This window comes from Podarcis gaigeae (genome assembly GCF_964106915.1).
Source record: "Podarcis gaigeae genome assembly, chromosome: 5".
In the NCBI taxonomy this organism is placed as follows: domain Eukaryota; kingdom Metazoa; phylum Chordata; class Lepidosauria; order Squamata; family Lacertidae; genus Podarcis; species Podarcis gaigeae.
Window position 1 is genome coordinate 24,567,903 of NC_139681.1, and position 18,270 is coordinate 24,586,172.

An 18,270-nucleotide genomic window follows, 5' to 3' on the forward strand; every position below is an offset into this window, starting at 1 on the left:
AGTGGGATGAATTTATATGTACAATCAAATAGTTTGTACTATATGAATTATTCAAAAATAAAACTGTCCAGAATTGATACAATGAAAGAGAGACCAGTGCATTTGAAACAATGCCTTGAGAAACTGTTGTACTAAGAAAAGCTAAAAAGAGCTCCACTCAAATTCTCTCGGACTCACGCCTTACACACCCAAGTGTGTATAATTCTGACACCTTCACATCACTGTATGGATTCCATGAAATATGTATGCTCTTGCCTATAAAAATCATGCCATAATAACTGGGTCATTTTTCAAATGCCACAAGACAGTTATGCCACTGTAAACCAACAATGTATCCCTTCTCAGGCTGAGAATTTTTATTCATAACTTTGAGTTTTACCAAGCAACTTTCTTTGTACAATGGTACCTCGAGTTAAGTACTTAATTCGTTCTGGAGGTCTGTTCTTAACCTGAAACTGTTCTTAACCTGAAGCACCACTTTAGCTAATGGGGCCTCCTGCTGCTGCCGCGCTGCCAAAGCACGATTTCTGTTCTCATCCTGAAGCAAAGTTCTTAACCTGAAGCACTATTTCTGGGTTAGCGGAGTCTGTAATCTGAAGCGTATGTAACCCGAGGTACCACTGTACTAGATAGTTCCTATCTTTCATCAATCTTGATTGATCAAATAATAATTATCTTAATACATTCTGGCCTTCCTAAACACACATTACCAGGGCCTCAACAACTAATCTAAGATGCTAAAACAATCAAATTCAGAAGCATACCCTTTGTTCCAAGTACTCATAAATTGACTAGTCAAATACTGTTGTCAGTTAATTCTTGTCAAATGAACACCAAAGCCAAGAATGCTCTTATATGGCTTCCCTTTTAATTGCAGCATGTTCTGTAAAGCAGAAGTGACCACACTTCTTAGATGGAGCCTCTGTCTTGTCAAACTGTGACATTATAAAAGCAGGACAATGATTTTCAGTTTTTAAAGGCAATGTGACAAAAGCATCAGAACTTGTTTTAAATTACTGCAAGCGACTATGCCGAATCTGTCTACTTTACAGCCCAATCCTACGCACGTTGAGTAAGAAACGAGCATCACTTTATTCAGCGGGCCCGTTTCCATCAATTGGTAGAGCACAAGACTCTTAAATCCCAGGCCCATGGGTTCGAGTCCCATGCCGGGCAAAAGATTCTGGCATTGCATGGGGGTGGGATGACCCTTGGGTTCTCTTCCAAGTTACAGAGCATCTCGTGGGCCACAGCCTCAAACCCAAGCATGATCCTGACATAAACGGCTTGGAAGGGCCGCAACCTTTCTCCCAAGCAGAGCACAGGGATCAAGGCAGGCACCGTAAACCCAAAAACTCTTGGCTTTTGGGTGGAGAGCATGATGGCAGGTGTGGCATTGGAACCCCATGCAACTGATGTGCGGGGAAATGGAAATGCACACACCCCTTTCCCCACCCCCACCAAACCAGATGAGAAAAGCAAGTGACTTAAGAATGGCCTTTTCCCCCTTCTTTTTGTAGAGAAAGGATCCCCACGGCGATGCAAACCTTTGTTCCCCACTGTGACTGCGGGGCTGGCTTTGCTGCTGCTGGACCTTTGCTCCCTGCTGAAGGGAAGAGGCGGCTGCCACTGGGTCACTTTCCTCTTCCAGGAAGGGGGCTGCGCTTCTTCTTCCGAGCCGCTGCTGCTGCTGCTGACGCCGACGGCAGAGGGGGCGAGCGGGGGGTCCGACCTGATTCTTTTCCTGGGGGCGTCAGACCCCGCACTCATGCTTGGGGGGAGCAGCACCCGCCCTCCGACCCTCCTCCGCTCGCCTCACACGCCCCGGTGGAAGTGGGGGGTGACGACAGGGTCACCACCGGGGGGAAAGCGGGCCCGGGGGCCGCGAAGGGGCTCCGTGAGGGGGAAAGGCGACGAGGAAAGTTCCCTTCCACATTCTCCCGGCTGAGGGGAGCGAGGCGGGCACACGCACGCACGCCGGTCCTCCCAGCCGTTGTGAGGGCTTCTTATGCCGCTCGAGGCTCCGCACCGCTTCTCTCCGTCAACCCCCAACGACCCCCCGTCTCTCTCGGACACGCTCCCCAAGCTGAGGGAACCAGCCTTCGTCGACGGCCTCCCTCTCCGCCCGCCGCTTCCCGTTTCCCGGCCGAGCCGGAAAGCAAGAGAGCGCCGCCGTCGTAAAGCGGAACTAGAGACGCACGCGAAGCAGCCTCGCGCGCCGGCGTCGCGGAGTCGCTTTACGTCAACCGCGGCCTTGGCGCTGAGGAGGTCGTCGCGCTCTCCTTTCCCGCGCCGGCCTTGAGGGAGGAAGGAAGGAAAGAGCGAGCCGGCGGGCGCCGAGGGAAAAACGTCCATTAACCGCCGCTGCTGAGCACGAGGAGGGGGAGGGGAGAGGGCTGCTGAAGCCCCCCCGGCAAAAGTTCGTCCTCAATGGAAGGGGGAGCCGGGAACTCGAAGGGCTCCGGGCTCGGCGGCCTCTTCGGCGGCGCGGCGATGGGTGGGCCCGGCTATTCCCACGCGGACCTGGCCGGAGTCCCTCGTGAGTATTTGGCGAGGGGAGCTTCTTCATTCGTTTCGGGCGTAAATAAGCAAATTAAGTTAATTTGGATATGCAGAAGATAATAAAAATAAATTTAAGGAACCGCAGAAAGAAGGGGAAGGAAGTCAGGCTTTGAAATGTTAAAATTAGTGAAATGTATAAACCTGAAAAGTATAAAGGAAATTTTAAAATCATTATAACCAGCTTTGACCATAGAATACAATCAGATAAAAGACGTAAAACTGACCGATGTGGCGGCGTAGAAGTCTACCTTGAAAGCTTGGGAGGAATATCGCATAGGATTGAACAGAAGGCTGGTCTCTTTCTTGGAGCTTGTATTAGAGCCTTTCTTTTATTTTCTCTATTGTACAGTTTTGTACAGTTTAAAGTGAAGGAAGTCGGGGGGGGGGATGAAGGTGCTGGCAGGCAGGTTTGTGGGGCTGCAGCTCGTAAAAGTTGTGAAGGAGGGAAAGCAGCTTAACTCGTCCAGGTGTATTTTCAAGGTCATGGAATGGTAGAGTTGGAAGGGGCCACAAGGGTCATCTAGTCCAACCCACTGCAATGCAGTGATCTTATGCCCAATGTGAAGCTTAAACCCACGGCCCTGAGATTGAGTCTCATGCTTTACTGACTGAACTATTCCTGTCCTGTAAGCATCTGTGGTGTTTCCACCAGTCATGAGGCTAAAGTGGTCCCTGTTTTAATTTGGGTTTGCCAGCATGATCAAATGCCTCCTTTCTTAACATGAGGGATACCAGTTTTAAGGCCTTGACCCAATGAATGGTCTGAATAACTTTTGAGCATTTCAGAAAAAGTATCTTTTCCTGATGTATTCCTGCATGTGGCTTTTCTACTCTGTTGTAAGTAGAGTTTCAAGGTGATAGTTCTACATTAACACACAGATTTCTTAAGTGTGGCTACTTAGCCTGAAACTCATGTGTTTTTCTCTCCTTTCATTCTCCACACTGCTCTCTTCTGTACTAATCAGCTTCATAGGACAGGCATGGCTCACACTATGAATATTATTTCATTGAGTAGGGATTGCTTGGTAGACAAGCTAAGCATGGCTCACGTTGACTTAGCAAGAACACAGCTGCTTTACGTCTCTCTAGTCCTTTATTTGCTGCTGCATTACCAAGCATTGGTGTGTTGTCTGAATCAGCTCATGTTTTTTTCTGGAAGAGCTCACATGATAGTTCTAAGCCAGTCTGGCTTAGCGTTTTGTGCAACCCAGGCCACAATGTACATTTGAAAGTTAACACTGTTTTAATTTTTCATCTTTTTCTTTCTTAGCCCTTAACTGTCATATGAACTTTTACATCTAGTTATACTGAAATTTATCTTTTGTTTTATATTTTATTTTTTTGCAGTGACTGGAATGAATCCTTTGTCTCCATATTTAAATGTAGATCCCAGATACCTTATACAGGTGAGATGTAAATGCTTGTTCAAATTATATTACTATATAGTTACAATTGATTGCTAAATGTTCATTTAAGAAATTTATGTAAAAGTTATGAGTATGTGTATGTAACGTAAAGGTAAAGGGATGCGGGTGGCGCTGTGGTATAAACCACTGAGCCTCTTGGGCTTGCCAATCAGAAGGCTGGCAGTTCAAATCTGCTCAACGGGGTGAGCCCCTGTTGCTGTGTCCCAGCTTCTGCCAACTTAGCAGTTCAAAAGCATGCCAGGGCAAGTAGATAAATAGGTACTGCTGCAGCGGGAATGTAAATGGTGTTTCCGGGCACTCTGGCACTTGTCACAGTCCTCTGGGTGCCAGTAGTGGTTTAGTCATGCTGGCCACATGACCCGGAAAGCTGCAGAAAAACACCAGCTCCCTCGGCCTGAAAGCTAGATGATTGCTGCAACCCCATAGTCATCTTTGACTGGATTTAACCATCTAGGGGTCTTTACCTTTTTACCTATACAGTAGTACCTTGCATAACGTAACCCTCTGGTTACGTAAACTTCAGGATGCAAATGCAGCAAACCTGGAAGTATTTGTCCAGGTTTTGCCCCATGCGCAGAAGTGCTCTATCGCGCCGCACACATGCGCAGAGCAGTCACCTCTGGTAGTGAACACCTCGGAATCTGACCGGAGCTCTGGAATGGATCCCGTCCACAAACGGAGGTACCACTGTACGTGTGTAAGTAAATGTTGGCCCAGTTTGCCATGGTTAGCCATGGAAGGTTAAACCGCAAGCACAGATTCTACTAATGTGCTAAGCCAAACCACAACTTTGCACAGGAGCAAATGAGACACTTGTCACTTTGGAATCAACCCATGCGCAAGTGAGGTCATTGTGTAGTTCAAAAAAGATTTTGACCAGTTTCCTCATCAAGCGCTCCAAATTGAGGACAGGTCCTCTCATATTTCAGTAAATGAATAAGGATAAATGGATAAACCTTAACAAGAGTTAAGGTTCTATGTTAATTTTATTCAGAAAATATCAAATGGCCCATTTTCAAACAGCACCAAACAGTTCAGAAAGATAAATATATCTAGATGTTTAGCCCTTAAGCATGCACCACCCACTCTTATAAGCTAGAAGAGAAGTTGGAGCTCCCTTTCACGGGGTTCAAACACGCAGTGTCCACTCGAGAGTGCTTACAGTGTTCAATTGTCTTGTTGCCATTCTTGCTCTTAAAGATCTACAGCCACACAATCCCAGCTTCTTGCAGCTTCTAGGTCTATAGGCTAGTATGGGCAGAAACTAAGTGTGAATTCTCTCTAATCTGGGAACCAGTGATACAGAGGGTTTTGTTTCTAAACTCCAGTGGTGGTCAGCTGTCTTTGTCATCTCCATGTCTGTGACAGTGTTACACTGCTGGAAGATAAAAGTACTGTCCATGTTAGCTGTCTGTCAGCTCCTCTGTTCTGGAGGCAGCTGATACCAGTGGGGGACAGTATTGTGCTTCTTTGAGAGTGTGCTAAGCAGTCAATATCCTGCTCAGTGCTAGACTAGAAGCTTACACACATGGTCAACATGCAATGGCTTGAATTTCTGGTAGATTTATTTACCATGTATTATTCTCTTATGGACCTTGTTATCTAACCTTTCATTTGAGCACCTGATTAGCTCAGAGATAGCAAGGCTTCTTAATTTTTCTCTTAAGTAACACTTTGTCATAAATGTCAACACAGTCAAATGCACCTGTTTTTATAAAGCAAACAAGTTTTTAGCCACAAATGTAATTTAAAAGGATATTTCCGTTTCAGGACACAGATGAATTCATTTTACCCACTGGAGCTAGCAAAACTAGGGGCAGGTTTGAGCTGGCATTCTTTACAATTGGAGGATGCTGCATGACAGGTATGGGTAACATTTTATTTATATTGTGATGTTCTGTTTTAAAATGGATAGAATTTGTATGTGTGCGGGTGAGTGTAGTGTATAAAAATATATTTGTAATGTATCAAATTTAGCCAAGTCTCCAGTGACATACTTCTTGTCTAAAACAAGCAACACAAACTTCACAAGCAAATTCTAGAGGGGTAGTGTGTTACTCTTTTGTAGCAAAAAGAGTCCTGCGGCACAACAGAACAGAGTCTTCTAGCACCATTGAGAGTGCCAATGATTTACACTGTTTTCACGGTGATTTCCAGGCCTTGTGATCTAGGTTGTATCTCTCCCCCATTTACACTATTGATACTTTTTCTGTAAGCTTAGGGCAATTTATTTTTTAAATGCCATTCCCTTTGAAGGCTTTTCTGGACATAATCATCAAATTGTAACAACAGTTGCAAGGCCTTCATTGTCAAAAATGAACGATGGAACATTTGAGTGAAGGTTTGGGATGTTTGAGACTGTTGTTGATTCCCTAAATTTCAGCGGTAGTCAGCTGTCCGTGTCATTACCATGCCTGACAGTGTTACACTGCTGGGAGATGAAAATATTGTCCAGTCTGTCTGTCATTGTCACCGTTCTGGAGGCATTTTGGCAGCAGGGTGAGGCAGTGCTGTGCTTCTCTGAGAGTGTGCTGAGCAGTTAATATCCTGCTCAGCACTAGAATGGGAGCATACACATCAGCTGTCTATAATGGCATTTATGTCTGCAGTATAGCATATGCTGTTTAAAAATGGCATTTGTGGTTTTTCTGAACATACAAACTTTGCAGTTTTATAACAGGTTATCGAAGATTCTATGCATAGACTAACAGATATTTTTTGCTGGTGTGGCATGATTTGGTATTTTTCCATCTCACTTTCTTACATCTTCTAGGGGCTGTTTATTCTCCCCCACCCCAAGGTAGAGAATACAGTAGGTAATTGCTAATGGGGTGTGATGGTTACAGGAAGAGAGAACATAAGAACAAAAAATAGAGCAAAGAAGGATTGGGCAAGTGACTCACGCAGGCCACATTCACTATTTTGCCTGTAAAATGTAAATTGCCTTCAATAATACAACGTATGCCTGTTATATCTGCTTCAGTAGAAGCGTACCATTATTGCAGTTTATTTTTCCGTAGACTTCATGTTTAATTGGTGAGCTGTTTTAATCCTTACTGGCATGTGGGTTCAGTTTTCATTTCCTGCGGTTTATCCTGATGTCCTGCCTTTTAGGAGCTGCATTTGGTGCACTAAATGGCCTGCGACTGGGCTTGAAGGAGACACAGAGCATGGCTTGGTCTAAACCTAGAAATGTACAGTAAGTACATAATTCCAGATACTTTTCAGCTTTCAAGGGTTGCTCATTTTTCATTTTGTTTTCAGAAGAATTCATAAGTATTCATGGTCTTACAGCCTTCCAGATACTTATTTGCTTGCATGCCTTTAATTTTGACTTCCTATAAGTGTAAGTGAGATATCATTAAATTGGCCTTTAGTGCAGTCAGGATAAAATTACACTTCTGTGTAAGTCTTATAAAGCCTTTTGTGCCCATAAAGCTAAAGGACTAAATACCAAATCTGGGGTGTTTTAGTATTCCTGACAGCAGATTGTCACTGCCCTGAGTTGTGTGAGAAGTCTTGAATTAGGATGAGCTCAACGTGTGGTGGTGATCACTTCATTAATCTTAAAAAGAAAGTAATTGAGTTATTTCTGAGGAAACACCTTTTTGTTCTCTTTCTATCCCCTCCTATCAATTTGTGCATGCTTACATTATTAATTAATTAAGTATTGATTTTATATACCGCCCTATACCCAGAGGTCTCAGGGTGGTTCACAGAACAGATCACCGTAAAGAACACAATATATATAGTGTAATCAAAATAAAAACAACCCAATAACACACACACCCCACCAAAAAAAGAGCCACATTTTAAAAGGGCATAGGATGTCAATACATGCACGTATTCGCTTGGTTTCTATAAGCTTTACTTTCAAATGAGATTTCTTGTTCTTTCAGAGAAATCTTGGCCAAAAACAAATTATGCTGGGCATAGAAGATTCAAATTCATGATCCTATGGCATTTTTTAAAAATGTATATTGAACAGATTGTTATGTAGAAAGATAGCAATCATTAAATCCTTTAGACCAGCAGGTGGCAGCAAACTAATATTAATGCTCTACTGGACCTTCAGGAAGATGTGCTGAAGGTCAGTTATCCCAGTCACTCCATTCTTAGCAGTTGCAAGGATAAATATTCTCCACAAAATGTGGCTCATATGTGGCCCTCATTTGTAAAACTGTTTTAAAGGAAAACTATAACAATATAAGATTTATGTATAATCCTTTAATTATCCATCTATTAGTACTTCTTATTAACATTTTCTAGAACTATGGGGGTACAGAAACTGTTAACATTTTGGTGCGTGATCCCAGATGAAACACATACCTTCAGAAATTATTATTATTATTATTATTATTATTATTATTATTATACTGCAACATTGTCACAGAACTAGTGAAGATAGGTTTCGGAAAAAATGGCAAGTGTATCCTACACAATAGGGAAGTTATATGTTCTCTAAACTGGAATAACCCAACTGCCTCTAAGAAGCCATGACATACCTTTTCCCTCGAATCATCAGCAATTCTCTTCCGATTCTTCATTATTCTCAGCTCTGTGGAACTGCTGCTACTTTTGGTCTGCCTCCTGTAGCATCCATATTAGACACTGAGATTGGACACAAAAGTTGCCTCCCATCTTTCTTCCATTTACCTCAGTTCTAGCAATATTCATTGCTCAGACATGTTAATTCCAGATTCTGTTAAAGTACGGTGGATTAAAAAAGTACACATTGGCCTGCATTAACGCAATAGGCAGCCCACATTACCTGAATGATCAGTTGAAGTATATTCTCCCATAGGATCTCACTAGTCCAAAAATTAAGGCTCTGTGCGAGTATTCAAGCTACAATGACTATACAGATATGTAGCTCGCATCTTAGGTGGGGGTTACGTTCCTGGCCATTGTGTGTATAAGCAAAATCCCATAAAGCCCGGATCCCATGGAACCAGGGCCTCTGCAAGGTGGAGGTCTGCTTGCCTGGCTATGGGGAAGAGGCACAAGGGCTCTGACAAGGTCCCAGGGCCCAGTAAGTGCTTGCCCAGCTTTGGGAAGGAGGAGGGAGAGCTCTAGGACCCTTCCAGAGCCATAGCACCGCCTTCCCAAAGCCTGACGCCTTGCTTACCTGACTTTGGGAAGGAGGCAGAGGACTGCTCCACCTTCCCAAAGCCCGGTAAGCCCACAGTTGAAGCTTTGCACAAGAATGTGGGGAGAATGAATAAATAAATAGTGTGTTTCCTCTGTGCTTCATTTATTATTCCCCCTCTCCTTCCACTCAAAGCTGCAATTGCATAAGTAAAATAAATGTAAGACGTAATTCACCTGTACAGCATTTGCTACTATGAGTTAATAATGAATCATTAATTTTATAGTAAGTAGTCCTGACTCTCCTGGGGTAGTAGAACCGTAAAAAAGAAACAAGGGAAATTGGCATGGGTGTTCGTTCAGCACATGTGTGTGCAAATACTAGCAGCTAGGCAGGATTATAATAAGTAAATTATGTGGCAGTTCTGCTTGGGCAGGAGCTTGCACAGTGGGAAGAACATCTTTCAATTTAGTTTCACTTTTCTTGCTCTCTGTAAGGTGCACAGCATGCTGTGAGCAGATGACACCTTGCACACTCTGAAAGGTACCTTTGTCTCCCGTTCACCATTTGTCCCTAGGTTCCAGCGGTAGTCAGCTGTCTGGGTCAGTATCATGCCTGTGACAGTGTTACACTGCTGGGAGATAAAAGTACTGCCTGTTTTATCTGTCTGTCACTGTCTCTGTTCTGGAGGCAGCTGACACCAGTGTGGGGCAATACTGTGCTTCTCTGAGAGTGTGCTGAGCAGTTAACATTCTACTCAGCACTAGTCTGGGAGCATACACACTTATTCAGCATGTGATTTTAATTTCTGTGGTAAAGGATGTTTGATCTCTCCCCCCCCCCATTGTTTTTATAAAGTTTATAAGAAGTGATATTTAAGGATGTCCAAATTAAAATGTGTATAATTTAGCACTTGGATTTTTGCATGCTTAATAGTCTTCCAAAGGACAAGCTTCTTAATGGAATCTAAACTATTTAGGCAGTCTTGGTATAATGTCTTCTAATAGCAAACTCTCTTGTTGAGTGCTGACAGAACTGTAGCCAAATCCAGGCTAATGTAGGCGCATCAGCATATTCAGGGGAACTCCCAAGGCTTGTAGAGGTAGGAAAAATGAACAAGAGCACTGTGATCTCATTCTTAAAATATGTAGAGCAGTGTACTGGTAAAAATTGGTAATCTAGAATTGGCTCAGTTAACATGGTTGCCTTTGATGAAAGCACTTTTCTTTAGAATGTAATAAAATCAGCCTTGCATTTTGATTTAAAGAATTGCTTGATGAATATATTCAAATCAGTTGTCTGTCTTGGACGGGGAAATTATCTAGCTCCCAAAGCTGTTTTCTAAATTCAAGCCATAGCTGAAGGAGGGGGGGGGGAGAAATTGGATTATTAAGGCACTGTACTGCATCTTTAGTAGCTACCTATGCATAGAAATACTTCTTCATTCCTAGGCAGCAGTCACCCCATTCAGAATTTTCAGTCCTGATTTCAGATTCACCCAAATATGGTTGCTTCTGGAATCATGTTCTAATGACCATTTAATTGATATAGTAGAACTAAGAGAAATGTCTATATAAACATGTGCTTTGGGTAGTTCATTTAGTTTGTGTCCCATGGAATTTGTTCAGAAGCTTCAGTTATTCAGATTAATTAATGGGGCAGAAATGATTATATTATGCTTCATAGCCCCAATATAGTGCTCTTCATGCCACAAGGCAAAGCGCTTCAGAACCTGAGGGATTTCCAGGGGCTGTTTTTGAATTAGGTACAAGGCTCTGGTATTTAAAGGGGGCGGGGAGATAAAAAGAAAATTCACTGTGGGTATGATCAAGCCATTATGCACACCTTAACTAATTATTTGGATCACAATCCATGTTATGTGCGCTTGCTTTCTCCAGAACCTGAAACATGCTAAGTAAGTTGGCCTACAGAAAAATCTATGGATTTACTTCTTTAAAAAAGAAGTGAACAATAAATCTTTTAGCTAGGATGCTTATGGAAAAAGAAAACCTGGAAAAAATACTGCATAACACTGAGCTCCAAATTTGCATTTGAGTTACATAACCGTTTTAATTAACCTTGGCACGTAGTTCCACCTGCCTTAAAGCAGAGCAGATTTGTTCAAAAATGCAAATGAATTTAACTTGTACTTTCAAGTTAGGTTCCTATAGTAAAACCTGTATTGCTGGTATGCTAGAGATCAAACGTTTGTACAGCATTTGATTTCTTCAGGTAGAACAAGTTTCATTTAAGCTTTCCCTTTCTCACTCTTGCATTATGAAATGCATGGAACAGATTCTAGGACAGAAGGCATGAGCAGAAGAAACTTAAGCTGTCTTTGGTTCTGTTTAGGCCTTGAAAACAACATAGCCTATGATAAAGCAGTACAGCTCAATCTCTTTCTCTCATTACTTCCTTGTAGGATTTTAAATATGGTGACAAGGCAAGGGGCATTATGGGCCAACACTCTTGGATCTCTAGGTAAGTAAGTTTGTTGTGTAAATCAAATCTACATGGGAAATATCAATATCATTCTTTGTAACTCAGTTGAATTTTTCAGTAATCCTGGAAGTCTACTAGAATTGGAATGGAAGTTTTGTCAAGGATTCTGGCTTCTTCGGGTTTGGAAAGTCATTGCACTGCATTGCAAAGCATAAAATGAATCTAGGGCCTGCTGACTAGGGGTGCTTGCCTTCCCTTAAATGAGATTTAGAGGCCTGAAAAATCTCCCTTTGTCACAGAAGACTCCGGCATCTTCAAGGATTCCCTCCCCGCTTTCTGTCTGCCCCCATCAGCAGAGAAATCATAGATCATGGAAAATTGCCATTTGAGCTCAAAGGTCCCAAAGTTCAAGATTCCACCCTTGCAAGTGATACATTAACAGACACTTCGCAGCTGTGTTTGTTTTCTTGAGTAACATTTCCTTGTTTGTCATAGTCCTTTACCCTGACCTGTCTAGTGACAAGTCTGCAAATATTTTAGAATTCAGTTCCTTTCTGGGAAGAGAATCTTCAGTTGTGGGCTTTAGGATGGGTGGGTGAGTGTGGCTCTACTTCCAAACCAAAAGACAAACTGCCATTCTTAGTTTTCAGTATGATATTAGGAATGGTTTTATAGGAAGTTTAAAAGTCACCCTTTTGAAATAGTGTGAAATAAGTTTTTCAAAAGTTATAGTGGGCCCTTTTTCAAGTGTGTTGCTCTTTTATGTTCAGTATTTGTAAAACATTGCAGGTCTGCTCATTTGGGTTTGTTGCTGACCACCCTTGTATAATACAACTGAATAATGTTGGTAGTACTTTTCAAAGCTTTTGGCCCCAATTGATTGATATTTGCATTTGGCACTTGTGTAGAACCATTCAGCTGATCCAGTTGAAACACTTTAGTAGCAAGTTACCTTTTCCTTCAGAAGCTTCAGTGCTTTCATGTCCCCTGGATCTACACATTCTGCAATTTCCTTACATTACAGGGCTGCATTTTGCCTCTCTGATTAACTTACCTCCTCATTTCATCATCCAAAGTTAACTAAGTTTACAGAAAGGTTTCATGCCCTCTTCTCACCATTGATATTGCTCTGCACATGTTCATACCCTGAAAAGCCTCTCTGGATGGCCAATGGGCACTGCTGAACAACATGGAATGGCACTACTGGGGGTGAGACGGTAATGGGAAACTTTCCTTCATTGATCTTAAGTCAACTTCCTTAAAATGCAAGTTCAGTTTTGGGCACTTTCCCCAAGAGAGAATGATACTGAGACCAGAATCTTACTGGTTTGTTCTGTGTTGGACATGTGCTGTTGTTGTTGTTGTTGTTGTTGTTGTTGTTGTTGTTGTTGTTGTTGTTGTTGTGTTCATGTTCTCACTGTTGACTTTAATTCAATTCCAGCACTGCTGTATAGCGCATTTGGAGTCATAATTGAAAAAACACGAGGCGCAGAAGATGATCTGAACACAGTTGCTGCTGGGACCATGACAGGCATGCTGTATAAAAGCACAGGTACGCTGGCAAAATTACCTTTATTCGTTTTGGTTCTGCATACAGGAGTTGGGTCAAAAGTAAGCTTATCTGTTCTGTGTGTGCTTAATGTCATGTTTACTGACTTTTGTGATTATATATTCTTAAGAACAAGGCATGAGCCATGTGAAAACTCAGTTTCCCTTTTCCATATGCATTAAACCTTTGTCTGAAATCCTAATACAAGGGCTCTGCCTTTAATGAGTTCTGCCTTCTGATTAATGGTGATAGAAACTGTTAATCCAGAGCTAAAAGAAACAAACAGTTCCTAAAATAGAAATTGGGGGTAAATATGAGAGAATGCTTTGTTTTGTGTAGTAATATTGAGGGTTTTAAAAAAAGGCAATTTGTCTTACTGTGATAAGAGAAGACAGAATAAATTTAAGTGTGACAAATGTTCTAAATATAGACTTTAGCTTTTCGGTGTTGTGGTAACAGCAGATTACCCAAGTAATTGAGCTGCACAGTGCATATAGTCTGAGAAATGCATTGACAGTGAAAATGACACCAGAATTTGGTCATGAAACTCCATAACAGTTCTCTGGCAGTTAGCTATAGTTCATCCAGTAAGGATTAGTGTAAAAAAATGCACCCTACAATTTTAGCCCGACAGGATAGCACTATATGTAAGATGATTCAGACTGTAGCTGGAAAACATCACTGATAAATGATATTTGAAACACACAAAAAACCACTATGGTCCCCTAGGAACAAAGGGTTGTGCAGCCTTAGGTTATATACCTCAGAACCCAATGCAAAAATTTATTCCAAATTCTCAAGTGGAAACAAATATGTTAAGAGACATTTGTGCTGGCATAATAGATCTGCTCTGTGTGCAACAGTTAAAGACAGCAGAAGAGCTGAAGAAACTAGGCCATGGTTTTTTACACAGATTTTAACACACTGGAAGCAGTAAATAGGAAACCAGTTTATCAATTGTAGAGCAGGCTCCTTTTTAAAAAGTCTGTCCATCTTTTCTAGCTAGAAATATTTACCTGAACTTCTACCTACTACAGCTGTAATAGATCACTCTCCAGGTCCAGCCTGGTCCAACATTATCATAAGCAATAAAGCTATTTGTTCTATTTGTTTCAACATTAGTTAACTTTCAGGGCTCCTCCCAATTTTAAATGGCAGATTTATGTTACTGACACATGCTACTGCAATTCTGAAAGCAAGTCTTATCTTAGCAAAGTGCCATTAGGTTAAATATGACTAGTATCGGAAAACCAATTGAAATTAGTGATACATTAGCGAAAAACATGAAAAAGATCTGTCATCATTTTTGAGTGCCAAAAGTACATGGATCTATAGAAAGGAAAAAATGTATTCAAATCTTGGTTTGTGCTTATTGAAAAGTTCACCACTTTGGTTGCATTTCTATGAACAGTCTTTGCTTTTTCCAGTTAATAGTTGCTGCCTGTTGCCTTCTGTCTGCCATATAAATTAAACTCGAAGTTAGAGTGGCAGCAGAATTTGGAAGGGTGTGTGGGTGTATTTCAGAAACTAACTCCCCTGGTTTGGAAAATGAGGCATTAAAGCTGAGCAGCCCTCTTTGTCTCCATTCTCCCCCAAAAGATTGAACTGGGAAACCTTGGAAGCTACTTCCCATGCAGCAATAGATTCTTTTGAGCATGTTTAGAAAGGTTCAGGAGCATGAAGATTTAAAGCTGAAATGTGCGGTTTGCAGAAGCCTACACCAGGAGGGACAGTTGGTGTATCTGAGCTTTCTTAGTAGAACTCAAAGCTCTTTCTGAGAATTCTGCATGAGAACTTAGAGGAGGAAAGCTAATTATGAGGGAAACCCAATGGAAATTAAATCATCACTACTTGGAAAATATATTTGTGGAACCAGAATGTGTGGTGCTTTATAACTATGCCTGTATAATTGGAGATCTAATGAAATACCGTATTTTTTGCTCTATAAGACTCACTTTTTCCCTCCTAAAAAGTAAGGGGAAATGTGTGTGCGTCTGATGGAGCGAATGCAGGCTGCGCAGCTACCCCAGAAGCCAGAACAGCAAGAGGGAGTGCTGCTTTCACTGCGCAGTGATCCCTCTTGCTGTTTTGGCTTCTGAGATTCAGAATATTTTTTTTTCTTGTTTTCCTCCTCCAAAAACTAGGTGCGTCTTGTGGTCTGGTGCGTCTTGTAGAGCGAAAAATACGGTAGCTTGTATTGGTGGCATTATTCTGGATATATGCAGGCTAAATAGAAACAAGCAATGGCACAGGAACCAGCTAGGTTAGGTTTAACGGAGGTATATGGAAACTTCTAGGTTTTGGGAGTTTGATAGCCCTGTACAGCAATTGTTTTTTTATTTTAGAAAGTGGATGGTTCTTGTCTGACATGCTTGGAGCTTTCATCAGGCTTGAAACTGGGTGTTTTTAGCTTTCTCACTTCTTCATCAGTGGAAATGGCATGATTTGTATTGAAAACCATTTGGTTCTATTCACATAGAGTGGGTCCCACCATTGTCAATTGTCCCAATAGATTATAAATTTAAAACATGCTACACCTGTAGGCTAGAGTGACCTGTTTACTAGAACCATTGGAAAACAGCACTTTTTACATTTTTACACAAAACGTTTTACATTAGAAGGCTGATTTATGTAACAAAAACTACCATGAAATAAGAGCAGATGGCATGCCACCCACATGGTATGAAATGCAGAGGTGTGTGACTTTGCATTTATTTTATTTTTAGCAATCCCATGATTTGGAGGGGGGATTTCCAATGGCAATCAGGAAGCTGTCTTTGTGGAGGTGCCCTATTCTGGCAGAAGTTGGTACTGGATAGGCCTTCCCAATTGGCAGGCTCTGTAAGTGTCTGCTTTCAAATATTGCAGCCTGCGACTTTTTAAGTCATGTTTTGACATTCTCCTATCTCAACATGTGTATGTAAGAGAAGAGAAAGATAATGACAGCTGCTTGTTTTGGGGGATTCAGTAAAGTGACTTGCTATCCAAGGCTAGCAGAATTGACTTCAGAGGAGGGACAGGAGTACATTCGCCTATCGCTTAGCAAGCAGAACCGAAAAGGGTCAAGAGTTGTAAGCCCTGTTACTCAAAAGGCACTCTTTCTTCTTTTTGCCAAACTTGCTTTTTTAAAAAAACAACAACACATATTCACCTTGATGTGAATGTTTTCAGACAGGAAAGGCAAACACTGCCAGCTGTGCAAATGCAAACTGAATTTCACACAAGTGACTTGGTTGTATGTTGGTGCTTAGTTCTGCTGTTCTCCTTTGGGGTGTTCCATAGCTGGGTATTGAACAACTACATTGCAGTGCAAAGGGTTTCATTGCAGGGCTTTACACATTATCAGAAAAAATGAGAATTGGTTTTCATCACCATGAGCAAGTTCTTCTGGTGTGTTACACCAGAATTAAGCCCAAACTAGACTAGCTTTTCCCCTCTGTCCTACTTGAAAATGCAACTCTTAAATGTTCTTTTGTAGTTCCTGTTATTTCATGAACTGCTTTTAGCTATATCACATATAAAGTCACGACACAAAACTCCTGTCACATAGCCCGTTGTAGTCTGTATATATAGATGGGATTTTCTCCCTGCTCAACATATTATTTTTTATCTATCAGTGCAAAACGTAATGGCTTTGCTGCAAACTGCTTTTTTTCTAAGGTACCTCGGTAAAACAAATCTAAACCTATAGAAAGGGGATTCTGGTACCATAAAACTAGCTTTACACTAGCCACTAGCTAAGTATAATTTCCATAGTGGTAATTTTGGTAGTTTATTTTACCAAAAACAACCAAGGTTCTTGTGGCACCTCAAAGCTTAACAAACGTATCACGGCATAAGCTTTCATGGACTACACAGTCCATTAAAAAAAGTCTTTGAAGTGCCACAGAACTATTGTTTATGTTTTCATATATTCATATTCCAGCTAGGGCTGAAATTTAATATATTTGACCCTTTTCTGTATGTAAGTGGAATTGTTTTTTATTCTTCACACCTTATGTCATGAACCTAAATGTAGCAGTCATTGGGTCTGTGAGTTAGGACACATTTCTTCCTACTAATAAGTGGCTGAGCTTGTGAACCACTGTTTTAAGATGTTGTTCCCATTGAGTTGTGTCAATATTTTCCAAAGCAATGGCAGTTTTTGTGATCTCAGGTAGTGTTTTTACTTGTACAAATGTTCTAGTATGGCACAGCCCATGCTACTAAGCCCCTGACATTGATTGGCTGATCTCTTTTCTTTACCGCCGCTGTTTTCCACAGGTGGACTACGAGGGATAGCGAGAGGTGGCGTTGCAGGACTCATGCTCACTAGTCTCTATGCTCTCTACAACAACTGGGAGCACATGAAGGGCTCAGTGCAGAGGCAATCACTCTGAGCAGCATTGAGAACTGAGAATCTACACATGTAGTGCAATCAGACTTGAAACCTTTCAGTACAGCATGGAGCAGAATGGAAACAGACTAGAAAACCTCGCTGTGACATGGTTATCAGAACCAGTCTATCCTTCCAGCTGCCAGATGGTAACGTGCTAGTATCTGTGAGGGTGTGATGAAGTTGTCAGCTGAAGATCTTGTTTTGGCAGCATGTTCACTTTTGCCTGGGCTAGTTATTTTACTTTACATAACCCAAGTTAATTGTCTGTCCCGTGATGAGGTTTATGTACCTATACTGTTGCTTGATTTGGTTCTAATAAAAAGTTTTTGCCCCTACAGCTTTTGCCACTTCTTTAATCCTCTGTTGGTAATAGGCAACTTGTTCCTTGTAGCAGGTAACTGTGCCTCAGTACATTAGAGTGCTTTTATAACTTCTCTTCTGAATTGTGTCATGTCCAGTATTGGGGAACAAGATTCCACCTTCTGGCCTCTACCTAAATTAATCTGCTGAGTGAGGTTCATTTGACGATGCTACCATAATCTAGTTTTCCTCTATAGAAACATGTGCATGTAAAAATATAATAAGGAATGAAAAATATAAAGCATCTTCAGTCTGTGTTGTTCTTCTATTTCAGGTTTAACCGAGCTAACAAATTCTTTGTTGGGTTTCATGTTTATCTTTTAAGGTATTGTCAGCTAACTGAACCAACCCCTTAACCCATGGCAATTATGGTGCTGGCGCATGAGCTCTATGCTGCCACATGCACAACCCTGCTGCTGAGCAGACAGCAGGCCCAACCGTGCCTTACTAGCAGAGTTGGGTG

At 41.6% G+C, this 18,270-nt stretch overlaps 2 protein-coding genes across 3 annotated transcripts in view; one reads left to right on the plus strand and one right to left on the minus strand.

Annotated features, from left to right (window-relative positions):
- PARG (poly(ADP-ribose) glycohydrolase) overlaps positions 1-2,193 on the minus strand; it is a 68,867-nt gene extending 66,674 nt beyond the window's left edge. Inside the window, exon 1 of the mRNA XM_083740308.1 lies at positions 1,548-2,193. Coding sequence (XP_083596434.1) covers positions 1,548-1,770 — 223 coding nt within the window. The 5' untranslated portion in view covers positions 1,771-2,193. The remainder of the gene's footprint in view (positions 1-1,547) is intronic.
- Positions 2,194-2,196: 3 nt separating this feature from the next.
- On the plus strand, positions 2,197-17,784 carry TIMM23B (translocase of inner mitochondrial membrane 23 homolog B). 2 transcript variants are annotated; one of them, XM_083740541.1, is made up of 7 exons: positions 2,197-2,539; positions 3,910-3,968; positions 5,760-5,853; positions 7,104-7,188; positions 11,501-11,559; positions 12,962-13,072; positions 17,333-17,784. In XM_083740541.1, exons 1-7 carry the CDS (start codon positions 2,431-2,433, stop codon positions 17,446-17,448), a joined length of 633 nt encoding a protein of 210 aa, XP_083596667.1. In that variant the 5' UTR covers positions 2,197-2,430; the 3' UTR covers positions 17,449-17,784. The 2 variants fall into 2 exon arrangements, 1 of the variants encoding a protein (XP_083596667.1); XR_014564660.1 differs by having other exon boundaries at positions 2,226-2,539; positions 12,962-14,999; positions 15,261-17,784.
- Positions 17,785-18,270: the final 486 nt, after the last annotated feature.